The 26,925-nt window shown below is 36.5% G+C and overlaps 1 protein-coding gene across 1 annotated transcript in view; it reads left to right on the top strand.

The window, feature by feature from the left end:
* LOC138702908 (uncharacterized) overlaps positions 1-24,501 on the top strand; it is a 38,289-nt gene extending 13,788 nt beyond the window's left edge. Inside the window, exon 2 of the mRNA XM_069830305.1 lies at positions 12,930-24,501. Coding sequence (XP_069686406.1) covers positions 12,930-20,561 — 7,632 coding nt within the window. The 3' untranslated portion in view covers positions 20,562-24,501. The remainder of the gene's footprint in view (positions 1-12,929) is intronic.
* The last annotated feature ends 2,424 nt before the right edge of the window (positions 24,502-26,925 follow it).

Genomic DNA, 26,925 nt, shown 5'->3' with positions numbered 1-26,925 from the left:
TCCCAGATATTTGAATTTTTCCACCTCTCCAGAGAATAAATTTCCAGTTTTTATATTTCCATTTCGTACAATATTCTCGTCACGAGACATAATCATATACTTAATAATAATAATAATAATAATAATAATAATATTTATTTATTTGATAATGTAAATTAACTTTTGGTATAAAAATATTAGCACATCAGTACTTTAACCTTCCACTTGGAGCGCAGCTTTCGCCAAACGCCAACAAAGTAGTCAAAATATTTGTTTCAAATGTTGTGTGGTCTGCCAAGGCACCGTACAAAAAGAGGACCGCTGCCCCAGTTTGTTCTACTGTATAGCAGCGGTTTCAAGAGAAAGTAATTTACATGACACGCTAATGCAGTAATTTCACACTGGTGAAATCCAAACGTTTGCGCTCAGAGATTACGTAACCACAGCGCAGGCGCAAAGGAGCGCATCACTGGAAACGAGGTGTGTGACACGTGGACAGCAACCAAGTCTTTGTGCGTGAAGCATCTTACGTAAATAACCCTCAAACCACCACTGTGCTCTCGGACATATTATTTTTCTTTTTAAAGGTAGGTGATGAGTGAAATTTATATTTTCTATAATTTTTAAAGTAGAGACTTCATATGTTGTATACTTCATCCCCTTTCTATAAGTATTATTGCATATAAACTTCGTTATGGTCAGATGGATTATTTTTGAGTTATTCAAATTTTAAAATTTAAGTTGCATGCACGACGGTTTTTTACGACGATACACTTAGAAAAGTCCACACCTAACGGTCAGCGAAACCTGGTGGCCCGGGTTCGAATTCCGGTCGGGGCAAGTTACCTGGTTGAGGTTTTTTCCGGCGTTTTCCCTCAATCCAATACGAGCAAATGCTCGGTAACTTTCGGTGCTGGACCCCGGACTCATTTCACCGGCATTATCACCTTCATTTCATTCAGACGCTAAATAACCTAGATGTTGATACAGCGTCGTAAAATAGCCCAATAAAATAAAATAAATAGTTAGAAAAGAACTAAATATCTAGAATTTTAAATCATCTATAGGCCCGAAATGAAGAGATTTTTTTAAAATAAATTCAACTTCAAAATTTAAATTTTTAGTGTAGATTAAATAAGTTTTATTTTTTTGAATTTCGAAAGTATTTAGTTTACCATAAAATGCTACTGTGTTTTGTTATCCACAGTATATAGAACGTGAATAAAAAAATTACAAGTTCCTACTATCAAAATGGTAAGAGCCTTTACACTTCGAATATGACCAAATGCGCTGAAAAAGAAGTGTGAGGAAACAGCTTGTAAAATATTTTGCAAGGAACTGAAGTTCAAGAGTGCAGCTACTTAAATATGACATAATTTTTATGGTTCTAAGTGCTGCAGATCTCTAAAAATTGCTCAACATACACTCAGGGACAAAAAAAAACAGGACACTTTAATATTTGCTGGTATTTTGCAAAACATTATCTTCTCATACAATATTATGGTAGCCATCTGTTGTTATGGAGACGTGAATACGTTGTTGATTGTTTTTTGTTTTATAAACAAGCCATTACAACCAAATATTCCAATTTTGCTTTCGGAGTTTCAGCTATAACAAATTTGTCTCAACCATTTTGTGCTTCATTATCGTTATCATCCATTATTTCTTTATTTTTATATTTTCTGAGTTTAAGTGGGGTTGTAACATTTGTCTTAAAACAAGATGCGACCTGAAGATGTGGCTCGAGCTGTAGCCCTTTAAGATGATGAACGCAGTGTACGTTACATTGCAAATGTTATGAATATGGCTAGAAGCACAACCCATGATGCCATAAAACGGTATAGAGAGACCCTAGAATATACCAGAAGACCAGGTTCGGGTCGTCCAAGAGCTACAAATCCAAGTGAAGACAGGTATATGGTGTTGAGAGTTCTTAGGGAGCGCAACCTGCCAGCTACTAGTGTAGCCCAGCAATTTGTTAACATGCATGGACGCCCAATTTCGGCCAAAACAGTTAGAAGGAGGTTGAAAGCAAGTGGACTGATATCAAGTAGACCTGCAACTGGTCCCAGACTTCTCAGGATGCATCGAGTTGAACGACTGCGTTTTGCAAATTATCACAGGGATTGGAGAAATGGACAGTGGAGCTGTGTTCTGTTCACCGATGAGTCCCGTTTCAATCTGTGCTCACCTGATGGACGTGAAAGAGATTGGAGAAGGAGGGGAGAACGATTTTCACAGTGTTGCATTTCCGAAAATGTGCCGTATGGAGGTGGTGGAGTGATGGTTTGGGCAGGAGTGTGTACGGATGCTCGTACAGAGTTGGTTTTTGTTGAAAATGGAAGACTAACAGCTGATAGGTATACAATAAATGAATGTTTGGCTGATCATATTGTGCCATTTGGCCAATTTGTAGGCGATAATTTTGTTTTAATGCATGATAATGCACGGCCGCATATTGCCCATGCGGTCGGAGATTATCTCCAAGAAGTGGGAATCCATGTTCTTCCATGGCCAGCAAGGAGTCCAGCCATGAACCCAATTGAACATGTGTGGGACATACTGGGACGGCGTGTTAAGAATAGACGACCGAGACCAGAATCGTTACAAGAGTTGAGGCGAGCACTTGGCGAAGAATGGGAACTTATTCCTCAAGAAGACAATGCTAACCAAATTGAGAGCATGCCAAGACGTATTGATGCAGTTATTCAAGCCAGAGCGGGTAATACCCGTTACTAAAAAGAGTTTTTAATGTTTAAGGCATCATAAAATGAAAAAACAGTTAGACCAAACGAAGCCATAGTTATACGCCCTCTTGTAATTTTTTGTAAATTTTCTCATCAGATTTTTTTTTTCAAATGTTGTCGTATAAGGTGCTAAATGAAACATTATTTTGTTTAAATGGGTTTTGTTTCATTTTGAAATAATTGGCAACAAAATACAAGCAAATATAGAAGTGTCCGGTTTTTTTTTGTCCCTGGGTGTATAAATAAGAATTTCAACGAAAATGCGATTTTTTTAAGAATATGACCAGAATTTCACAAGACTTCCCCTTAAGGGTGCATAACATTTCTATTCGACAGGTTTGTAGTGGAGAAGAAGTAGTTCTAACGGGTTTTCTCTTTTAATGGAAGGGCTTCATTCTGATTAAAATAATTTATGTAAGTCCCGTGAAAAAAAGGCAAGTGAAACTTTAACAGTATAGAGGCAGGTTGGTCAGCGAAACCTTGTAAGAGAGGGAGCATACGCTTCATTAGCACACATTTAGTGAAATTAAAATTTTTATAACTCAGCAACTATAAATTCCACTTTAACAAACTTTTTCATGTTTAATATACATTAATTACAGTTCATAAAACAATATTAAAGTTTTTAAAAAGAATAATAATTAGCTATAAAATATTATCAAAGCTTAATGTATTTTTGGAGGTGAAAATGGTTACCTAAAATAGTGAAATTTATAAATCTTCTCACTATTCGTAAGCTGACACAAGGGACAAAGAGTACTTAACCATATAAATGTTTACAAGTTCAGTGAACCATTAATTTTGTTCTGACAATGAAACTCCTACAAGTAGCCTACATAGCTGCAAATACATTTTGTGATTGGTGGAAATATACCTAGTTTTAGAGAGGCAAGTGTTACAAAAAAGTAAAGAATGCTAATGAACTTGGTTTCATTTCGAATAAAGGTGATGCTTCAGGAGAGCAATTGATCCTTTCAATGCAGCTAAAGTTAAAATCTGAATAATAGATGTAGGTATTCCAAGCCACTTAAACACATCTTTCATGAAGAGAGTAGCGGTACCTCTTGCTCCAACCAGAAGTCCGATTACTTCAAGCTCTTCTAGCTGGTACTTTTGGAGGTAATATGGAATGGTAATATTGTAGATATTCTTTTTTTCCTTATCCACTTCTGCTGGCTGTTCCTCATTCGTTTCGAAACGCACAATGGGATCAATTATGAATCCAGATCTTGTAGATTCCTTGAAAGCTATTATATCTATGCGCCGTGTACTGCCAGTGACGGAGAGACCATGCACTTCTTCAAAGGTGTTGTAATCGGCATCTTTAATGGCAGTGGCTATAATTGATCGTACTTGGTGGTGCCTAGCGTTTCGCAGAGTGTCCCAAATTGATGTATACATATTTTGAAACACTATTTCTCAGCAACGAGATGAGACAGAAATACGATTTTTGCTGTTTTGTAATCCTTAAGCCCGTACATTTTCAAAAAGACCCTCTTTCGCCACAGTACACTCCCAACAACGACGTACAACAGAACGACATACCAACTGAATTTTGTTGCTAATTGAATATCATTACATGCATGTTCAATCTCAACTCTCACTTCCTCCAGTGTTTGTGGTTTTGTGGCGTACACTGTATACCTTAGAGCTCCCCATAGGTAGAAGTCTGGAGGGGTTAAATCCGGAGATCGAGGCGGCAACTCCGCAGCACTTCCTCTTCATCCTATCCATCTCTGGGTCGTCCTCATTTAGTGCGTGTACAAGTCTCGGAATGTAAGGGTTCCATTTTTGAGCTAGAAAAATTCGATGAACACTGGATTTGCTGATACCAATCTCACGAGAACATTGCCTCTTTGACTTCTTTCGGGATTGTGCAAAAGCCTGCATGACTGCATTAACACTCTCGTTATCGGTGGAACTTCTCTTTCTTCCGCACCGCCCTTTCTACGCATCTTGCACCGTTACGTCGACTTCAAACTTATCTCGGATTCTTGTGATAGTTAACCTTGTTGGTGGTTGTCTTCCAAATTCAACCCTCCAACGTCGTTGAACCTCAACAACATTCTCCACTTTCCAATAACATTTCAGTATCTACTTACGTTCATCGAACGATAATTGCACCGCCATGTTTGTTTATAAACAGATGAACATGTTTCCATGCTTTCCACTGCCTTCTGAATCATAAACCGCAAAAATCGTATTTCTGTCTCATTTCTTTGTCGTGAAATAATATTTCAAGAGTGTATACATCAATTTGGGATACTGTATTCTACAATTCATTGAATATTTGCATGATTCATTTATTAAAATGATTTAAAGACATACAATATCAAGATACTCTCGAATATTTAACCTATTTCTTCAGAAAATATTTTTTATATTAAATTTTATATGTTTTTTTTTCACGTCGTATTATTTTTAAGGACTGAATTATTTGTAACTAAGAAAATATTCTGGATTATGTCGTTCATGTGAATAAAAGAGCGACAAACGCGTGATACAGTTGGACTTGTGACACACATGGAGTTTATAGAGGTATCTTTTGAAGTAATGGAGACAATTAAAACATTCTTTCACCAGATATAAAAAATGTGTATAAATGTGTACCTCCCCCTTGCATTGAGTTTGACATGTACATTGTTTACAGAAGTGTAGTGTGTACCGTCCTGAGATAAGAAAAGAAGACAGAGTTTTATTTTATTTTTACCAGTTGTACTCGTAGTTCTGTTTTTCATTTATGTTATTATTAATTAAATATTACTTACTAGTATATCAGCATGCGAAAAAATGTTAACTCACCGATAACTTCCGAAATTCTTCCTTCATCTATTTTTTCTTTGTCCCCGTTGTCCTTTGCCCTCTTCCTTTTCCTCCGTTCCTTTCTTGAAGGAAACTCTGCAAAAACATGACATAGATAAGTACAATATAAGTTAATTGAAAGGGTGAGAATGATATTATAGACCTAAACCACACAGACAAAATTTTACAGGAGAGCGTGTTCAAGGTTTAGAGTCCAATGCTATTAGATGCGGTATTATAATTTCTTCAGCGTATACTTACGTCTTTTGTTAGTAGATTTTATAATATTTTACTAGCAGCTTCCCCATGTGTGTAAGAAATGAATTCGCACAAAGAACACTTTTGCTAAAAGTATGGCTTTGGACTATCTCATTCTTACCCCTTCTATTGTTTCTCTTCCTTCGTGATAATTGTGTAAAAAAAAAAGTAAAAAAAATTCGAATCTTTCTTTGAAATGTGCTATGTCTGGGAATGCAATACGTTTATCTGTTATAAGGAGACAAAACTTCAAACAATCGACGAAAAATTATTTTTTTTTCAATGTTTCTTTTTAATTATATAATAGATGATAGCCTGAGAGGTATAAATCTGGAAAATATGGGAATGGTCATCAATTCAATGTCCCCTTCATGAACAATTTTCTGCTACGTCATCAGGAACTTATGAGCGGGTGGGTTGTCTTGAAAATTTTATATGACATTTCTTCACAATTTTTTCCCGAAACTTAATTGATAATGAAGAATAATAAGTTGTCGTCACAGTTATACCATGTTCTAAATACAAATGTGTGGATATCTGTATGTATGGTAAATAAATCCATATTAGCCTACATATTACAAAGAGTTTAAAAATTTTACAAGCTTTAAAAATAAAAAAATATAAAAAAACTTAAAGAAAACAACCCTCCTATTTGCCATAGACAATTTTAGTATGATATTATTAAATGTGTATATTTTAAAACATAATTTATATGTAATTCTTGTTAATTATTTTTAATCTTTATTATTTTTCAATTTGAGGGTTGTTTTTTAAGCTTTTTTTTAATTTTTAAAGTTTGTAAAGTTTTTGAACTCTTTGCAATATGTAATATGCATTTATTTACCATATTTGTAGATATCCGCATGTTAGTCTCATGATGCCCATAACAGGGGCGAAAACGTTCACGAGCAGTAAGATGTATTAGCAAAAATAACTTTGTTGACATTTTAATAAATAAGTCAAAGACGGAAATATCAAACTTAAAAAAATAGTCTGTTGTTAATTACTCCGTCTTTGATTAAAAAAACTGTTGAGAGGAGTTTTCTTGTCCATTTGTGAACTCGAATTTTCTTTACGCGGAGAGAACCACAGTTCTTCCATTCTTTTGATCGTTCCTTTGTTTCTAGGTCGTAATGATGGACACGTGTTTCGTCCATATTTTATTATTTATTATTAATTACTATTAAATACTTTCCTTAGACAGGAATTGTCTGGAAGACAAAGTATATCATTCACAAAAACAAAATTTTGAATTGTACATATAACATGGGCTATTTCGTTTATATGACGTCATTCCATTTTTGACCAATGAAGTGTAATGACATTTTGAATTTCAACCAATCACAGTCAGCTCGATTTATCACTATCAATTTATCGCATGGGCGTTCTTTTGTTTAGTCAGTGTTGCCAACTGTTTTCACGTAAATCGATAAGCATGAATCCACTGTACTAAATATAGTGCAAAATCCTACTTCCACATCTACATTTTCGTCTTGTAATTCCATATTCATTAAATCCCAAGAAAATGACACTCCTGCATAACAATTGCTCATTTAATTAATCAGGTTATTTGTAATTATACTATAAGATGTTTAAATTAAATTATGATTTCAGCAGATAATGAAAAGGTATTTCTGTTATAATAATAAGAGAAAAGCGCAATATATGTAATTAAAAATTTCAAACCTGTATTTCGCTTTTCTCAAGTGGCATTACTGAGTAATATTCAATTTCATTATTGCAGTAATCGTTATTCATCTATTTCAACATCACAATATCTCAATAGGTTAAACATTCATAAATTACAATTATTAACATTTTGTGAGCGAATTTTACGGATATCTTATTTACAATTTTATTCTATTCACGAAATAGTCCTAATAAATGTCACTCGAGGTCTGAGATTTCCCATATAAATCTCAGACTTTTTGTGACATTACTGCAGATAATTTATTATAAATATAAAACCAATTCAAGAAAGAGAAAAATAAATTACAGAGCAATGTTTTATCTGAGGTGACTTCTAAACAATCCAATCGAACCTTTGAATGCGAGTAAACAAACATTGGTAATTATAAATTATGGCAAATGGAAAGTACTGTATTATTTATGTGAGAATCTTGTGTTCTACAGTTATGAATAAGAATTCAATACATAAATATTAAAGTTAACGAATTGCCTAAAGTAGCTATTGGATATCATTTTATATACGTGATGTGAGAAAAAGGAACGTACTTCTTGTTGGAGTGTCTATTTTGAACTCTGCATTGTGTTCACGAACCTTGTGTTATACAAAATGAATAAAATATCAGTATATACAATATTAAAATATAATGTTAAAACTTGATGTAAGTTAAAGTGAATAACAGAATTGGCTGTTGCCCGTTATTTATACACACGACGCGAATGTGTCGTATTGCTAAATGTAGAGTCAAATGTTGCATTCGATGAGTAGGTAGGAACATTTTGTTGAAGGCAAATCATATCGTAACGTGCCACCATATGCTGAAATTTGGAGATCTGTAACGGATATTTGTATATTGTAGTAAATGAAGTTTGCTAAATATTTGCATTCGGTTAAGTTTTGTCTGTACTTACATACAGACGATCGAGACTAAGATGTGTAGGTGTCTGCTCGCGTGTATGTATGCAACTGACTAGACTAGACGCCAGTTCGGAAGGCGGCCGGCTGCTAGCGTTTGCGTCGAGAGAGACAGATAGTGAGAGAAAGGCGATGTACAGCATTGCCACATCGTACTTCACGCGCGCGCGCAATACAAGTAGCTGAGGAGAGAATTTCAATTTTAAAAAGACAATAATAACCTTAGCCGTTGATTACTGCAAGCATGACAAACCTTTTAGCAGAACATTATCAAATCTTACGTTTTATTAATAATGCTTATACCAAGTTTTAAGATTTGTATGTGCGGTATTATTATATTATGAATATTATTATTATTATTATTATTATTATTATTATTATTATTATTATTATGTTATCACACAGTTTTAATATGAAATGTATACGGTGTATTACTAGAAAGAATGATACACTATTTAAGTAGAAACTGTAGTTAGGTCTATTTCTAGGCGCAAATTATTTTAGCTAGTTAAATACCCTAAAACAATAACTACGAGTACCATGTTATATTGTCACATTTCGGTCACATTTAATATAAATTAGGATTTAATACATATTCAGTACCTAGTTTTAATCGAAGTTGCGGATTCCCTCATCAGTCCCATCAGATTTTTCAGAGTCGGATTCTCGAAGTTACATATCTAATACTGTACGTCGCAGCATACTTTTATTAAAATCATCTAATTCAGAAACTGTTTTTTCACGACGAGGATATTTTCCATAACAGCGAAACGTGGCAGTTCCGCTCACATTAAAAAATTTGTTTCCTTCACTAATAATTCTTTGCACGGTTCGCAAACCCACACCACATGCTTCTGCAGTCGTCTCCTGCGCGTTGGCAACGTTGCGGCCAGCACCATGATGCCCGGCAGAGTTCTGCTCGTTAATGTTTTTAAAATAATTATACACCTTAAACACTATTTCCCGCGCCTGCCTGTGCAGTACTTGTCTTTTTATAGTATCTCCTTCCATTTATTTATCTTACACATGCACAGTATATGTTTGTTTTACTAATTCGATATTTTAAAACACTCACACGTGAGCAAAGTAACTCGAGAAGCACTTGTTACTGACTGATTCTGATTGGTTCTCCTGTTCAAGCTTGTGACGTCACATGCCATACAGGCTACGGCGCATCCGCCTTCCGAATTGCCGTCTAGTCTAGTTATTACGTACTGCGATCTACTCTCGGATCTGCGTATTGATATTGTGTTGAGATAGGGCATGAATTGTAAAATATTGGATTAATCTTGCTCAGGATAGGGACCGATGCGATGGTGTGTTTATGTGAGGGCGGCAATGAATCTCCGGGTTCTCTAAAAGCCATAAGTACAAAGTGTTATAAACATTTCGATGACACTAGAGAGTATTACATTAAATCGCGCTATTTAAAAAAAAAAAAAATTCATAGGTATTGTAAATTTTTGCATTTTTTCTGCCTTCAAATATTGTACATAGAACCAGCCTTATGGACCAGTAGTCAGAGCTTCTGACTACAGATCATGAGGTCTCGTGTTCGATTCCAGTTTAGAACACAGGAATTTTTCCTTAAAGGGCAATGTTCCTGTGTTCGTCCATGGCCTGGAAATTAGGTTAGGCTTAGGTTTAAGACCTCTCCTGGCACTTCATAATCATCTTATCATAATATCACCGGAGCAGGGTATTAATATTAGTATTAGTATTTATTTAACCTGGTAGAGATAAGGCCGTCAGGCCTTCTCTGCCCGTCTACCAGGAGATTCCAACTATAATATGAATAATAAAATAACATACAATTAGTATTAAATTTACAATTGCAATTACAAATAAAATTACAATTAGTATTAAATTTACAATTACAATTACAAATAACATTACAATTTGTATTAAATTTACAATTACAATAAAAATCAAAGTACGAAAAGATTACCTGACTAATGAAAGCTAGATAATTTATCATAGAAAAACCAACAATATTTTATATTTACTGAATTACAAATTAAACCTAGAATAACAAAATTGTATAGTGATGAAATTACGGGATACTGAAATATTTTTTGATAGATTAAGGAAACTATTTACAAGAAATCAATTACTGACCAAGTGCCTAGTAAATTTGCGTTTGAATTCAATTTTATTTCGACAGTCCCTGATGCTAGCAGGTAGCGAATTTCAGAGTCTTGGCAGGGCTATTGTGAAAGAGGATGAGTATGAGGAGGTGCGATAAGATGGTATTGTTAGTATTGTTTCATGACGAGAGCGTGTGTTCAGATTATGGTGGGAAGAAAGTTAACAGGGTAACTCTGCCTTCCAGGCGCCACAACCTCACAAGTGGGTTAAAAATAAGCCATTGCCAGGAGAGACCTGAAATGACAAATGACAATCAGATGACATTGGAGAAAAAAAAAAAAAAATATATATATATATATTGTACATAGTCCTGCACATTAACATTATCAACGTTTTGTAGTACATAGCGAAATGCGTGCGCTATCAACCAAAATGTGTGAGCTGTCTAAATTTGGTCCGGTTGAATGACTACTGGTATTGCATCATGTGGAGTTATATATTTTTAAGTACCCTATTTAAAATATGTCAAAAGTTTTATCCATCTTGGCTATACACTTTTACGTTATTACTAACGCGTTGCTGGACAGTGTCTTCTCTGTCACATATCTGACAAGTACTAGAGTTAACCATATGAATTCTGTATAGCCTACTTCGTGTTGGTAAGACATCATGTATCCTCAAATAGTGAGCGAATTTGTATGATTTATTTTCAATTAGAAATGGCATCATTCTAGTGCTTATTTAAAAAAAATGTTAGTGTAGAAATATACTTGTAATTAATTCAGTGATTGTTTTGCGACATGTTAATACATTTTCAGTGTTTGGAGTGCGAAGTCCATATAATTATTTCAGTGTTTGGATAGAGACAAAAAATAGAGAAATGTGAGGGTCACCATTAACATGTAAGCATTTGATGACAATATAAAGTATAGTCTATACAGAGGGGCAGGTATTTATGGAGATTAATTTTTTTTCTTTAATATTGGTGTCGGCGGAGATTGTTGGAGATTGATTTGTACTTTTGGCGGAGAGTAATGGAAATTTTGGAAAATACAATTATTTTAGAACTGGAATAGTCTATTAACTCAGTATGAATATCACTTTCCAAATAATTAACATTAAAGGTTCGTTGGATTCTGGTAAAGGTGCGGTATGGTCAATAGACAATATTTTACATCTTGATTACACAACTTTTAACACTGCATCACTTCGGAATATGTATGATAAGAACTTTCTTGTGTTAAATTTTAACGTACCTTGTTAACATGTTACGACCTATTTTCGGTCATCTTCGGAATTCAATTCCGAAGATGACCGAAAATAGGTCGAAACATGTTAACAAGGTACGTTAAAATTTAACACAAGAAAGTTCTTATCATACATATTCCGAAGACAATATTTGTTGGACTGAGACTGTATTTAACACACATTCATTAAAAATGAAAAAAAAAAAAAAAAAAAAAAAAAAAACTTGCAGCCGTCAAATTAACACTTTCAAATTATTAGTGAAATATTGAATTCTCCGTCTTTTGAGTTCAATAATGTAATCAGAACACCTGAAATATCATGCAATGTAGTCTACTTGGATATCGTCGTTGTTCCTGCAGTAACTCCTATGTGCAAAATATCAATTTTTTTCATTAAGAAGAAAAAAACACATTTATTCATTCTATGGCAGTGGTACATAGGAGATCGTTAATTCTTACATTTTCGAAAGAAAGAAATATAATTACATATAGGAGATTTTATTATTTGCTGTATCACTATTTAAGTTATTTAATAGAGCAAAATCTGAAAATCGATAAATATGTCACATAGGAGTTATTGCAGGAACAACGACGATATATTACAAATTCAAATGAAAAAGAAATCCGAAAAAAAAATATTATGAAATTTGCTATAAAACGACGCAATAGTAATAATTCGCGAATGTGTCAATATTTCACTATTAGAACTCTACTTCGCGATTTGTCTCGATTGTTTTATCCGCTATTAATCAGAATCACTTAATTCGTAAAGATTAGTGAAAATCTATTCCATATCTATTATATCGTGATTTTCCCGATCTCCCGGCATGGTTTAGTTGGTTAAGGGGCTTGCCTGCCGGTCTGAAGTTGCGCTCGGGCGCGGGTTCGATCCCCGCTTGGGCTGATTACCTGGTTGGGTTTTCTCCGAGGTTTTCCCCAACCGTAAGGTAAATTCCAGGCAATCTATGGCGAATCCTCGGCCTCATCTCGCCAAATATCATCTCGATATCACCAATATCATCAACGCTAAATAACCTCGTAGTTGATCAGCGTCGTTAAATAACCAACTTAAAAAAATTTAAAAAAATTAATAAAATAAAATTTTCCCGATCTCCATATACATAGATTACCAATCACCAATACTGTATCTTCTTAAGACGTACAATTTTTTTGTGAAATTGAGACATGCTGACTCTATTGTTGCAGGTTCGTCGGAGTCACACAGTGAAGCACCTGCCTAGAAGTGATGCCCTGGCCTCGGCTACCACTGCCGAGGAAATAGCCAACGCACCCAGACTGCGAGAAGTGGTGTCCAGCAAGAAGATCAGCGAGGTGTACTCTGAAGAAGGCTACGAGGACTCTGCATACGATCACGGAGGATTCGCCAAGGAAGGAGAGAATCAAGAAGGTTACGACCACCATGAAGGTTCCAAGACCAGACCCAAAAACACGAAGAGCAGCGACGAGGATTCCGAGACTCAAGGCTCCAGCCAAGAGCAGAAGCTGGTTGATGCGGAGTCTGGAGAGCAGGTCAATGTGAAGACCTCACCGCCGCTGAACACGTGGAAGAGTCATAAGGTCACCACCGACGAGAAGAAACTGATGTTCGTGGAGGATCAGGGCGAGGACACAGCTCCTGTAAAACTCATGGCGAGCTACTCTCACACCATCCAACACCCTGGAGGAACAGTCACCCACAAGGACAATAAGCCGGATGGCGCTGTCATTTTACCGGGATTAGGAATAATTGTAGCTGCTCCAAACGCCTGGAAGCCTGTTCAGAAAACAACACCACCACCCGAAGCTACAGTTGAGGATGCTAGCGGTGAAAGTGATCCATTAAGTATACCTAATCTTCAAGGTCAGTCATTGTCAGGTGCATCAGATACAACAATCGGATCAAATTTAGAAGGCCAAGCATTTATACCTACACAGCATGCACTACATCTACCTAATCCGCAAATTCAACAATTTGCAAGTGCACCAGGTCCAACAATTGGTTTAAATCTGCAAAATCAAGCATTTATACCTGTACAGTACTCAATAAATGTACCAAAGTTCCAAGTTCAACCACTTCAAACTGCACTTGATCCAGCAATTCAATCACATCTGCAAAATCAAGCATTTATAACTGCGTCGCATCCCACAATTGTGTCGAATCTGCAAGGCCAACCAACAATTGTGTCAACTCTGCAAGGTCAAACATTTGAAAATGCAGGGGAACCAGCATTAGTGTCAAATCAGGAAAGCCAAGAAGTTAAAACTACAAAATATCCAATACCAATATATGTACCAAAATTGCAAGGTCAGATTTTCACAAGTGTAACAGATTCAATGAAATTGCCAAATATACAGAGTGGAGTATTTACAAATACAAAATCCACAATAAATATGCCTAATGTCCAAACGCAAGCATTTGCACATGTACAACAACCAATAAATATTCTGAATTTAAAAAATCAACCACCTACAAGTGCAAATGATCAAATAAATGTACCAAATATTCGAAGTCAAACATTCAAAAGTGTAAATAACTTAATAAGTATACCAAATGTGAAAGGTCAACCACTTTCAAATACGAAATATTCAACAGACGTACCGAATTTTCAAGGGCAATCCTTTACAACTGGCGTTGATCAGCATATAAGACAAGATACAAATTCTGGTGCAGCACAAGTAGAAAGTGATTCATGGAAACCAATGCTGTTATCAGATGTAAAAGTAAAACAACCTGCACCTGATAAGAGTGCAAACATTGAAAGTCAACCTAAATACAAATTATCCCTTCAGGACCAGGCATTCCCATTCCTTGATTTACCTGCTGAAAGCTCAATTAGTGAAGAAAGTTCAAAGACCAGTTACGATGAACTCAGAAAACATTTGTATGGAACGCCGTTAAATAACGAGTACCAGACCTCTGTACACACAAAAATAAGACGAATTCATACCGACGGAGATGAAAATGCAAGGGAATCTCTTAGACAACTCTTAACGCCGCCGCCGCCGCCGCCGCAGCACGAACAGCCTTCCTTACCCACAAAGCAGTTGAAAGATGATGTTGATATCAGTAAAATAGGCAGTAGTTCAAGCAGCATAAGTGACGTGAAGAATGCTAGAAAATTTTCGGATTCAGTTTATCAAAGAAAACATCCAAGTATACCTCTAGAAGAAATCCAACACGTAGAGCAAACACACTTCCCAGTAGAAGTTATTCACGACAGACACAGAAAACTGTCCGTTCAAAATTTTACCTCTCATCAAATTCAGGATAGCACTGAATTTAGAGACAATTCAGGTACTGAATTAGTTACAGAAGCATTACCACAAGAAAGAAAAGATGAACTTTCAAAAGTAGAAATTTTGATGGCACCAAACAAGACGAAAAATTCGCAGAAATACACAAGCAAATATAAAGACATTCGAAAATTCAGAAATTTTGATGAGAAACAAAACCCAATAATTTCTCTCGATATTGAAAATGGGACTATTGCAAACAAAGACTTGTTTATATTTGAGAAAGCATTAAACAACGCACCGAACGTAAATTCAAAAACTAAATCGCTCACCAAAAGCGATGATCAATTGCCGCTATGGGCAAAATTTATTGAAGCGTTGACATTAGCACAATACTCGAAAAGAGGCAAGCAATTTCATGATCCTAGAAAAGAAAGTCCACCACCGAAAGTAATCCCTCGACCAAAAGAAAAGCCCCAGAGCACTGTGAACACACACACAAAGCCTTACATAGAGAAATACCAAGAACTGAGAAATAAGAAAAACCAGCCGGCACAAAGTGATGGAGTAGAAGAAACGATATCAAGCCATGTTCAAGATGGGAGGGTCTCTGATGATAGCCACGTAAATGAAACGTCTGTGATAACTCAGAATCTTACGTCAGAAGATATAGGAGACGTCATTGCTACTGAATCTATGGTTAATGAAAGTCACCACGTAAAACCTCCTTCCCAAACAAGTCTGGAAGTTTCTCGAGATAAGAGGAATGGTAAAAAGTCAAACGATGGCGGGAACAGAAATGAACATGTTAGAACAATACGAAGAACAGATGAAGAGAGCTATGGAACACCTCAGTATCTCTCTGCGAACGAAGAAGATCTTCGTTTAGAAGAAGAGGAAAAACAATTAGATGAAGAGAAAGAAAGGGAGCTTCAAAAGAACGTAAATGAATGGAAAGAAGCTTTGCACAACGCAGAGAGAGGAATTGTACATAAGCCCACTGTAAACACTAAAAAGTATCCATTTTATAAATCTCCTCCTTCCGATGCTCTTTCTCCGTACTCACCATTAAGATATGCTATCAATCCCAAGTCGATACCAAGGAAGACAGAAGGGGGGATGGAATTTTATGAGTCTAGAGAGAATGTGTACTGTCCAGAAGTGTCAGGTCCTCAAGATGTCGTACCCAAACGAACGAAAGATGGAGAATGGAACAAGAAACCAAGACCAAAGTTGCCTCGTTTGAAAGGTCTGGGAGACACGATAGATTGCATGCGTACAAAATATTTCGGTAGTGAACCTCTGGACAACCCTTTCTTCAAGGAGGCAACAGTGAGTCTTCCTCAGCATGCAAGCTCCGAGAAATCTGAAACCACTGCTGAAGATCCTGACGCTTTAAGGTTCTACGCAGACATTATGGAACACATCCGAAATATAGGTGATTTAAATAATCTTCCTGCATATTCCGAACCACTTCCAGAGCGCATAAAGACGAGAACAAAGCAATTTTCAGAACTACATGATGATCACAGCGAAAGAGATAATAGGCATTTCGTGCCTATTGGTGGGCAGTATAACTTAGAAACTGCTTCCAAATCTAATTCTCATGAAGACGAAGATGAATTTGCCCAAACATCACAACCTGAAGTAGAAAGTCCCCCGAGTACAGGATACTTCAGTGATAACTATGTATCTATACCAAGTAACAGATTCAAGAATATCACCCACGAGACAATCAGGTATAACACAAGGGAACCGGAAGAAACAACTGTACAAGCTGGCCTTCATTCTGAACACACTTCTTCAGAAGAATCTGGAAACACATACAGGCAACCCCCGAAACCAGAAATAATTTTCGGCATGCTACCACCTCCGGTACCATCAAAACCTTACATTGTGATCAAGACAGTTAAAAAGACACCAAATTTTTACCCCACATCCATTCTCTCACTGTTGACCGAAGATCCAGTTCCTGTGGTGCCCCGAAGAAGGCCTAAAATACTATACAACTATAGGAATATTCAAGGAATGATGCCTCCTCCAATACAGAATTACAATGTACGGGATAACGCATATGTCTCTGATCACGAAAACGAGTTAGCAGCAAGCACAGTCGTGAAAAGACCTCAGATAAACGGTCATCTTGGGCATGGCTTACAGGCTGAATCTAATGTTGACGTTATGGTTGCTGAAGAGTCTTCAAAACCTGAAGCTAGTACTTCGAGGACGAAGGTTCGGCCAATTGGAGAAAACAGTAAAAGTCAGAGACAGAAACGTAGTGCTGTAGATGATGAATCTCATTCCTTCCAGGTGGAAAGATCTAGGAATGCAGCACGCAGAACAACGACGAAGAAACAAAATTCTCGCAGCAAGACCAACGGTCGCAAAAAGCAAGTGGGGAGAGTGAGAAATTCATTGGATAACGTTCAGAGAAGAGCCGATAATGACGATGAAGGAGAATATCTTTATTATGATTATGACACAGTAGTCAATCCTAGAAGAAGCAAATCTCGAAAACAAAATCAGAGAAGACAAGAATACGAAGATGTACAAGAATATTCTGACTATCCAGCAACAGTGGAATATGACATAACTCACGACTTGCCAGAACCAGTGTCCGAAGTCAAACCTTCTACTCCCAGAATTAAACCTCAGAAGAAAGTAAACGTAAAGCCACATCAACGCATTGCAGAAACTGACAGCAGAAGAGGTGAGCCGAGATATTACAACAGAGAAGAGAGTAGCAGAGAAGATACCCGTAGAAGGAGTCAGACCAGTGTATCTCGTGAAAGAAATAAAAATGATAATCAGTATGCCTCAAGAGAAAGCAACTCAAAATCAACAGACAGTAAAAAACTCAGGAAAATTCATGCCAAACCGTCAAGAAGCAAAACGATAAAGTCTTGTGAAGAAAGTGAAAATGGTTGTGACCATCATCAAAAGGAGAAACAGAAAAATCCGTCGTATGAATATCCAGACTATGAAGAGACACCTCATGATGAGATAGCAGATGAAGCGGAAGTGATAAAATCGAAACATTTGATAAAATTGAGCTCTAAAGGATTTGAAAACAATGAAGAGTCTAGCAATACATCGGAAGACTCGTCAAAGCTGAATGATAATTTAAGTAAATTCAAATCCAAATATCCGGATACAATAATGAGTGCGGAACAGATTAATAGAATACTTGGAAATTTCATGAGTCGCCATAATCCGAGTTATAGCTCAAGATACAACGCAGAAGAAACTACACTGACATCGGAAACAGAGAACACAACAGCGTCAACCACAGCCATAACAGAGTCCACAACAAAACCATCAACTCCTAAGAGTGACGACGATGAAAAAACGAATAAACCAGTTTCAAAAATATCTTCATCGACAAAGAACTTTCAAAAGGCACGTGTCATTCCTATTCTAAACTCAAAGGTTGTTCCTGAACTTGTTACTAGTACCATCAAACCTCCGGATAAACCTTCAGCAAGAAGAAGATCCGCAAACAGCAATACTCAAGAAAATTCTTCAAGGAGGACACAATCGGCAGCTTTCCTGGCCAGGCAAAATAGAGGAAAGCAACTGAAGTTGAAGCAGGAATCAAACGCAAATGATACTAGCAGGAAAGTAAAAGAGAGTCACCTCACAAAAACAGAAAAGTCGGATGAAGTAACAGAAAAAGCCGTAAACACAACACCGAGGACCATTTCACCTAGACGAAGAAACAATCTATCAAGATCAAATGCAAGGAAGCAAGACACAGAAGTGTCAGGAAATTCCAATGTGAAAGAAAATACATCTAGAAGCAGAAAAAGAATTCCTATTAAGATAAAGGACACAGAGAAAGTACCACCAACAACAAATAACTCAACACCATCTACGAAAGAACTGAGATCAAGAAGAAAGGGAAGAGAGAAATCTGAAAATACAGTGCCAGTAACTTCAGTTACCACAGAAGTCACAGACTTCAATGACACAAAAACTGTGCCTGAAAATACAACAGCAATACCGAGACGTCTGCAGGCCATAGAACATCGCCGAGTGACAAAGGAAGAGATTTTCACAACTACTTATTTCCCTGAAGACGAACTAGCACGAGAGATGGAAAGAGAATCCGAATTAGATGCACTCGAGCTGGAAGAAGGTGACGAATCGCGAGAAAAGGTAGCAAGAGATATCAGTGAAGAAGACTATGAGGATGACATCTATGAACCATTCGAGTCATACAACTACGAAACAAAACACTTGAAATATCCAGGAAACCGATTGCCCGGCGGAGAGAGATTCCACGATGAGGAGAATTGGAATTCCAAACCAGGCTACTACATCTTCCACGAAGAGGATCATCTTCCTCGTAACTATTACACTCATCCTTCAAGAAGTAATAAAGAAAGCAGGGAAAGTTACAGCTCTGACACGTCTAAACACTTACACGACAAGTCAGAACCAAGTGTGGAAAATTCATTCCAGAATCAGAAGAGTAATAAATTCAAGCTTGAAAAAATCGAAGAGCCTACCAGTACTGAAACACCAACGAAGGTTGTAACAAAGAATGGAGTGAAAGGCTTTTACATTCAGAGACCTTTGCAATCAACACCTGCGAGTATTGAAATAGACGAGACAAGAGAGGAGAAAACAGGTGCTAAAGTTTTAACATACGTAGTGAATCAGAAGACAGGCATCGGTGAATGGATTCCGAGTTATTCTGACGATTCAGAAGATGTAACATCACAGACTGAGAGCGATTATGTGCCTGAAGAAAATGCGAAACAGGAGGAAGTCTTAAAAGAAGAACCAAAGCTTCGAAGTCACTCCAGAAAAAAGTCCGGTTCCAATACTAAACGAATAACAGAATCAGATAGAACAAATGGTAGTATTGATTCTAAGAATATTTCAGGTACCAAAAATAAAAATTCGTCAAACAAAAGCAAAAATAATAGAAATAAGTTTGACAGGAAAAATCAAAGGAATCCTGCAGAGGAAAAACACGATAATGACGATTCCATTGCAAGTGATTCTGACAATAAACCTGAGAAATATGGTAATACAAGCAATAAACAATTATCCGCGAGAAAATTTCATCCCAAGGACGAGTCGGAAATTCAACAAGACCTAAAGGGAAATAACGAAGAAAAAGGTAGACGTACTGAGAGAATTAGAAGCACAAAAGGCGTTGAGGAGCGCGATTTAAATAAAGATGATGAAGATATTGAAACAGAAGGAGACGCGTATGAGCTTGACAGACTCTCTGGAAAATCTCAGCACAGAATACAGAAATATAAGAATACGCATAGAAACAAATTCAAAGACACAAGTACAAAAGTAAACGCACGCCGAAATGAAAAGGAAGAAATTCTAGAGGAGGATATAGCAGAAGATTCCAGGTTAGACACAGAGAAAGGAAGAGAAGTGGACGACACTGCCACGAGTTTGGAACCAGATGAAGACTACGAAGATGTCACAGTTCAGCCGAAGACTAGAAAGAACTCAAAGAAAGGGAGTACTGGACGTATCGTGAAGCATCCTGGCGAAAGAAAATATTACTACGTCGACGAGGATGGTGGTGGCAAGCGGAGAAGGACGCCGAGCGATGCCAGGAGATCTGCGTGAACTGAAAACGTATTTGAGACAGACCTGAGACTTTCATATTGTGGCGAAACTGTGGGAAGACGATATGACGAGATTAAGTCATAAATTAAGGTTACTATACCCTTAATGCAAAGTATGGGCAATAGAACCGTTACAAAATACAGAGTGATTTCTATACAACCGAATCAAAAATGTGCCTATAATTCACAAAAAAATGAAACAAAACGTTAAAATTCGCAGGAGAATTAAGCCCTACTTTCATTCATGTGAAACATATGCACATCATATCAGGTGCTGGAAGTGACCACAGTTCTCCGCTAGACATAATTCGACGCGGTGCTTCATGTTTTCTTTTACAAAGCTAACATCACAGCGACAGTATTCCTGATTTCCCTAGAGATGTTGTCCTCCAGTGGTTTCAGGGTTTGAAGCCCGTCACGGAAAACACTAACATTAAGATAGAATTACAAGAAAAGATCAAGACTGGTAATATCGGGTGAACGTGGTGGCCACAGACTAGCAAAGATCAATCCGTTCTCAAAATGACTGGATATTGTTTTCATTGATACTTCAAATGTACGGAAGATCGTCTTATCTTGATGAAAATATATTTGCGTTAGTTCCAAGTCATCAAGTTGCGACTGAAACTCTGTGAATATGTTCTTGTATACATTAGTGTCAACAGTGTCACGGAAAAATTGGCTCGATAAAGTTTAAACCAAATAAGTCCCACTTTCCCTTGGTGTAATTGAGATCTGTGTATTTCATATTGCTGCCCTCCAAACTTCATTCCAAACTGTCGTTGAGTTTCAAGCAAAAATTCTGTAATCGAATAAGAACGCACAATAAACACGCGTTCTCCAACCGAATACGTCATCTTTATTGTCTTTGATTTCTTTAATTGTTGGCGAAATGTTATTGTCATCTTCTGGTAATGTGCGTACGGTGACGTTAAATGTTCTTGATTTTAAAAGTGATTCGAAATGAATCCGTGTTATTTTTTCCATTTTTTAAAACTAATCTATTGGATTCGGTTCTATAAAAATCACCCTGTATATTTGTAAATGTTTTTTAAATAAACATTTAAGCAATTTCTTCACTTGGCATGAATTTAAGACTGAGTCGATGAGAGAAAGAATACTTTCACAACTTTAATAGGACTAAAGCATTGTCATTCCAAGTAGGAGACAAGAGTTAAAAACCGATGAGTACAAGTAAACCTAGAAGTTGTAGTGGACAACAACGGTGTTTGACACAGATCTTCGCAGACTATTATCGGTATTCCACCACTCCCCCATGGATTACCATCACTGTCATTCAAGTGCAACGTATAATAACATTCTATGACGCACCACAAAGAATATCGTCGTTGTTCCTGCAATAACTCCTATGTGCAAAATATAACATTTTTCAGTAGGAAGAAAAAACACATTTATTCATCCTATGGCAGCCGTACATAGGAGACTGTGAATTCTTACATTTTCGAAACAAAGAAAGATAATTACACTTAGGAGATTTTATTATTTGCTGTATCACTGTTTAAGAGCAATAATCTGAAAATCGATAAATGTCACATACGAGTTATTGCAGGAAGAAGGACGATATGCAATTAAGTAAAATGCGTTCAATTTAGAAGAAGGCCGCACATACTTACAGGAGTACATAACATAAACTATTTATTTTGTTGGTAGTATTATATTATATTATATTATATTATATTATATTTTATGCTCAACCATGCCGAAATGTAGTAATTATACACCTGGTAGCAGCCCTCTAATGGACCTCATTAAAGTACACCTATTCGTTAAAGTTCAGGTGTTCCACCAATCAGAAAACACCATTGTAGCAATATGAAAGCGCAAGTATCGATTATTCTCGGATATGCAATCGAAAGACAGCTAGAGAAACGTCACGGAGGCTGGAAATTCAATACTGTCGCAGAAGGTTATGTTCTGTTACTGTAATAATTAGCGTTAATTGTAAGTAATATTCAAATAAATTCAATTTGTCATCTGGTTTTTCAATGTCTAAATCAATTTCAAGGTTATACCAAGATTAATATTTATTTTACTCTCTAGATTATATCAAGGTCAATGACATTTCTTTCTCGGAAAAAATCAATACTTTCGCGTCTGCGCACATCTCACAATTCACGAGATATTGCACAAGGTCAGTTCCGTCCCCAGTCAGATAAGAATAACATGAATACTTATGAATAATTTCAAGTTAGAGATATGGTCGAGCATAAAATGTCGTATGAAACTTGCCTATAATGGTAATTAAGACGCTCGTAGTCTTAATTACTACCATTATAGGCTCGTTGCATAATGTACTAATATTATATTATATTATACTCCCACTTTACATGTATGCACCACGAGAAAGAAAGGCTATGGCCCAACGTCACATTCTTAGTCTTGACATGGCCAACATTGAACAAGTTTATATATAAATGCACGTTTAACACGAGTTTTTTTTTTTTTTTTAGGACTTTGAACATGTATTTATATTAGGCTAGTTGTCACGATGGCCATGACTAGACCATGATAATCAAGTGTCTCCGATTCCCGCCGTAGCCTGTCTTTCTGGTTAGCCAAGTATGCATCGTAATTAGTAATCAAGCGACAATCAATTGTGGACAAATTTCCAACGTATGCTATAGTTGTGCATGGCGGGTCCTATTTTAAAATTGAACTCCCTGTATAATGTGGAATCACATCTTATCTTGCACCATGGGTAGACCCCTAATATCGAAGACGACAAAGTGATCTACCAATTTCAGTGGATTTTTCCTATAAGGGAACACTGAAAAGGAATCTGCTGTCGCAAGGGGCATTGTAATTTGGAAGCTTCACTTTGTGATATCTGTCCTAGACAATTTATGGTGTAATGAACAGAATGCTTTGAATTTGTATCCAGAGTCTAGATTTTACTGGACAGCGACATTTAGTCAGTGTTCTTCATTAAACATTATGCTGCAGTATTTCACTCATTTAAGTTTCAATATTGATTAACACTATGAAACAAAATGACTGCTAATTTTAAACAAACGTCAATGAACTTCTCAGTAGAGCAAAGACAAACTTAGATCCTCATATTCAACAAGTTTTAAGTAATGTAGATTAAAACACGGATTAATATTTCAAACTTGTAGCAATATTTTATCATGTAAATACGAACTTCTTTAGAATTTTAACTGTACTTATCCTTATGAAAGATTTTATGGTATTTGTATTTTGTCATGTAGACACACGCAATGTTCTGGAGAATATCTGTAACTCTTAGCAACAGAGTCAACAAGCGGATTCCCTTATTCAATGAAAAATAAGCTCAGAAACGTCGCATATCTCTACAGCTATGTCATAGTGCAAAGACCCTAATATCCTTCACCACGATGTACCGTCTTAAAAAAAAAGTTTTGCCGCAATGATGCTTTATAAGTTTCAGAAAGCAGACAGTGCGTATGATCAGACATACAACGAAACAAAACTAATTCTGGATTCAATCCGATATCGGAATGGGAATCCGGTGTGGCTTAGTGGATAGAGCGTCAGCACGTAGAGCTAAAAACTCGAGTTCAAATTCCTGTGCTGGAGAGAATTTTTTTCCCTGTTCCACTCATTCTTCATCAAAACTAATTTTATTACCTGAACTAGTCGTTCTCTTGTAAACCAGGTCGCTCGTCCTCTGATCATGCGCAGTGCCTCCTTTCTGGGACTTACAAACTATCTGTGCGACAAAACTTTTTTATAAGACTGTACAGCGTAAAGTCTTAAATCATACTATATTATCCCTACTATTGATAGAGAATAGAGCGAAGATTAGAGATTTTACGAAAACCAGAACAAACAAAGAAACTTACACAACGGTGTTACTGACTTTAAATAAATTATACTGAGAATATTTAATGATTTTGTATTCTGTACAATTACTGTAAAATAAATGTCTTACCTTTTTATTGCACTGTGTTATAATTGACGAGCACCTCTTCCTTTACAAGCAGTGAAATTAAATGGAAATGAACTACAACAATATTAAACCTCCAGAACATTTCCACGTCAGCGAAACAGGTATCATATTTTTTACTTACTTTAAAAACCTCGTAACTCCATTTGAGAAAATTGTACTGGCGAACAAAATAACATCCTTTTTCTTGTTATGCTCCAGCTAACAACAATTATACATTTGTTATATATATATACTTACTTACTTACTTACTTACTGGCTTTTAAGGAACCAGGAGGTTCATTGCCAACCTCACATAAACCCGCCATCGGTCCCTATCCTGTGCAAGATTAATCCAGTCTCTATCATCATATCCCACCTCCCTCAAATCCATTTTAATATTATCCTCCCATCTACGTCTCGGCCTCCCCAAAGGTCTTTTCCCCTCTGGCCTCCCAACTAACATTCTATATGCATTTCTGGATTCGACCATACGTGCTACATGCCCTGCCCATCTCAAACGTCTGGATTTAATGTTCTTAATTACGTCAGGTGAAGGATGCAATGCGTGCAGCTCTGCGTTGTGTAACTTTCCCCATTCTCCTGTAACTTCATCGCTCTTAGCCCCAAATATTTTCCTAAAAACCTTATTCTCAAAAACCCTCAATCTCTGTTCCTCTCTCAAAGTGAGAGTCCAAGTTTCAGAGCCATACAGAACAACCGGTAATATAACTGTTTTATAAATTCTGACTTTCAGATTTTTTGACAGCAGACTAGAAGACAAAAGCTTCTCAACCGAATAATAACAGGCATTTCCCATATTTATTCTGCATTTAACTTCCTCCCGAGTGTCATTTATATTTGTTACTGTTGCTCCAAGATATTTGAATTTTTCCACCTCTTCGAAGGATAAATCTCCAACTTTTATGGTTACATTTCGTACAATATTCTGATCACGCGACATAATCATATACTTAGTCTTTTCGGGATTTACTTCCAACTATGATCTTAAATGACTGAAAGAACTTTAGATTTGTCCTTTAAATGTGCAGAAATGTGAACCGAACGAATGTAGCATTTTAAAATTCCTCTTCAGAATGAAAAGTTACAGTACGTTACACACGTATGAGTAGGGTAAAGGTTGGTAATATTGTGATAGTTGTTTTTGAGAATTTAATACAATTTTACTGAACGAGAGAAGGACCGATTTTGCGCAGAAACTTATCCACGAACATTCCCTTAATACGTTGACATAAAAATCGATCTTCCTCACCCTCAGTAAAATTGTAATATATTCTCAAAAAGAACTATCGCAATATTACTCATGTCACAATATTACCAATCTTTATATAAAAACTCATGTTAATTTCAGCAATGCTCTACATTGTCATATACGTTTTTCGATTGGTAGCACTGACATCAAATTTCGCAGACGAAAAGTCAATTTCAAGTCGGAACTGCATTTCATAACCAATCGCCATCGACTGAACATTTTTTTTTCAAGAGTTTGTTCCTGTATGAGAAGAAATGACAGTTGAAATAGTATCGTCAGTATGTCCATAAGCTTCTAGCATGTGATTGTTTATTATAAAACCTTTATTAATATAATAATATTACGGAATATAATTACAGCATATTTTCAATCTAGAAATAAAATAATACAATCAATATAAAAAGAGGATTTAGTAATATTAACAAAATTTGAGGACCGAATGAGCAGCGCTTGAAATCACATAAATTAATTTTATTATTTCTATGACTCCAAACTAAAACAGAAGGGGAATGAGGGGAATACAAGGATAATAAGCAGAATATAATGAAAACAAGGGAGTACAAGGCAAATGAGGGGAATATAAGGAGAACAAAAGGAATAGGCTACAAGGAGAACAAAGAGAATACAAGAAGACAAGGAGGACTAGGGGAATACAAGGAGAATAATGGGACTATGACGATAACAAGGGGACACAAGCAGAATAATAGGAATAAAGGGAGAACAAGGGGAATAATGAGAACACAAGTAGAACGAGAAAATACGAGAAAAATGAGAACATTAGAAGAACAAAAAAATTATGGTTTATTTAAATATCAGCGTCGCGGGTGTGCCGGAATTTTGTCCCGCAGGAGTTCTTTTACATGCCAGTAAATCTACTGACATGAGCCTGTCACATTTAAACGCCATCGACGTGGGCCGGGACCGAACCCGCAGCTGGCCTTCTATGCCCAACGTTGCGGGTTCGATCCCGGGCCAGGCCGATGGCATTTAAGTGTGCTTAAATGCGACAGGCTCATGTCAGTAGATTTACTGGCATGTAAAAGAACTCCTGCGGGACAAAATTCCGGCACACCGGCGACGCTGATATAACCTCTGCAGTTGCGAGCGTCGTTAAATAAAACATAACATTTAACATTTATCGAACCCGCATCCATGAGTTCCATG

This window comes from Periplaneta americana, chromosome 7 (genome assembly GCF_040183065.1).
Source record: "Periplaneta americana isolate PAMFEO1 chromosome 7, P.americana_PAMFEO1_priV1, whole genome shotgun sequence".
Classification (NCBI taxonomy): Eukaryota; Metazoa; Arthropoda; class Insecta; order Blattodea; family Blattidae; genus Periplaneta; species Periplaneta americana.
This window is presented reverse-complemented; position numbering and strand designations above follow the sequence as displayed.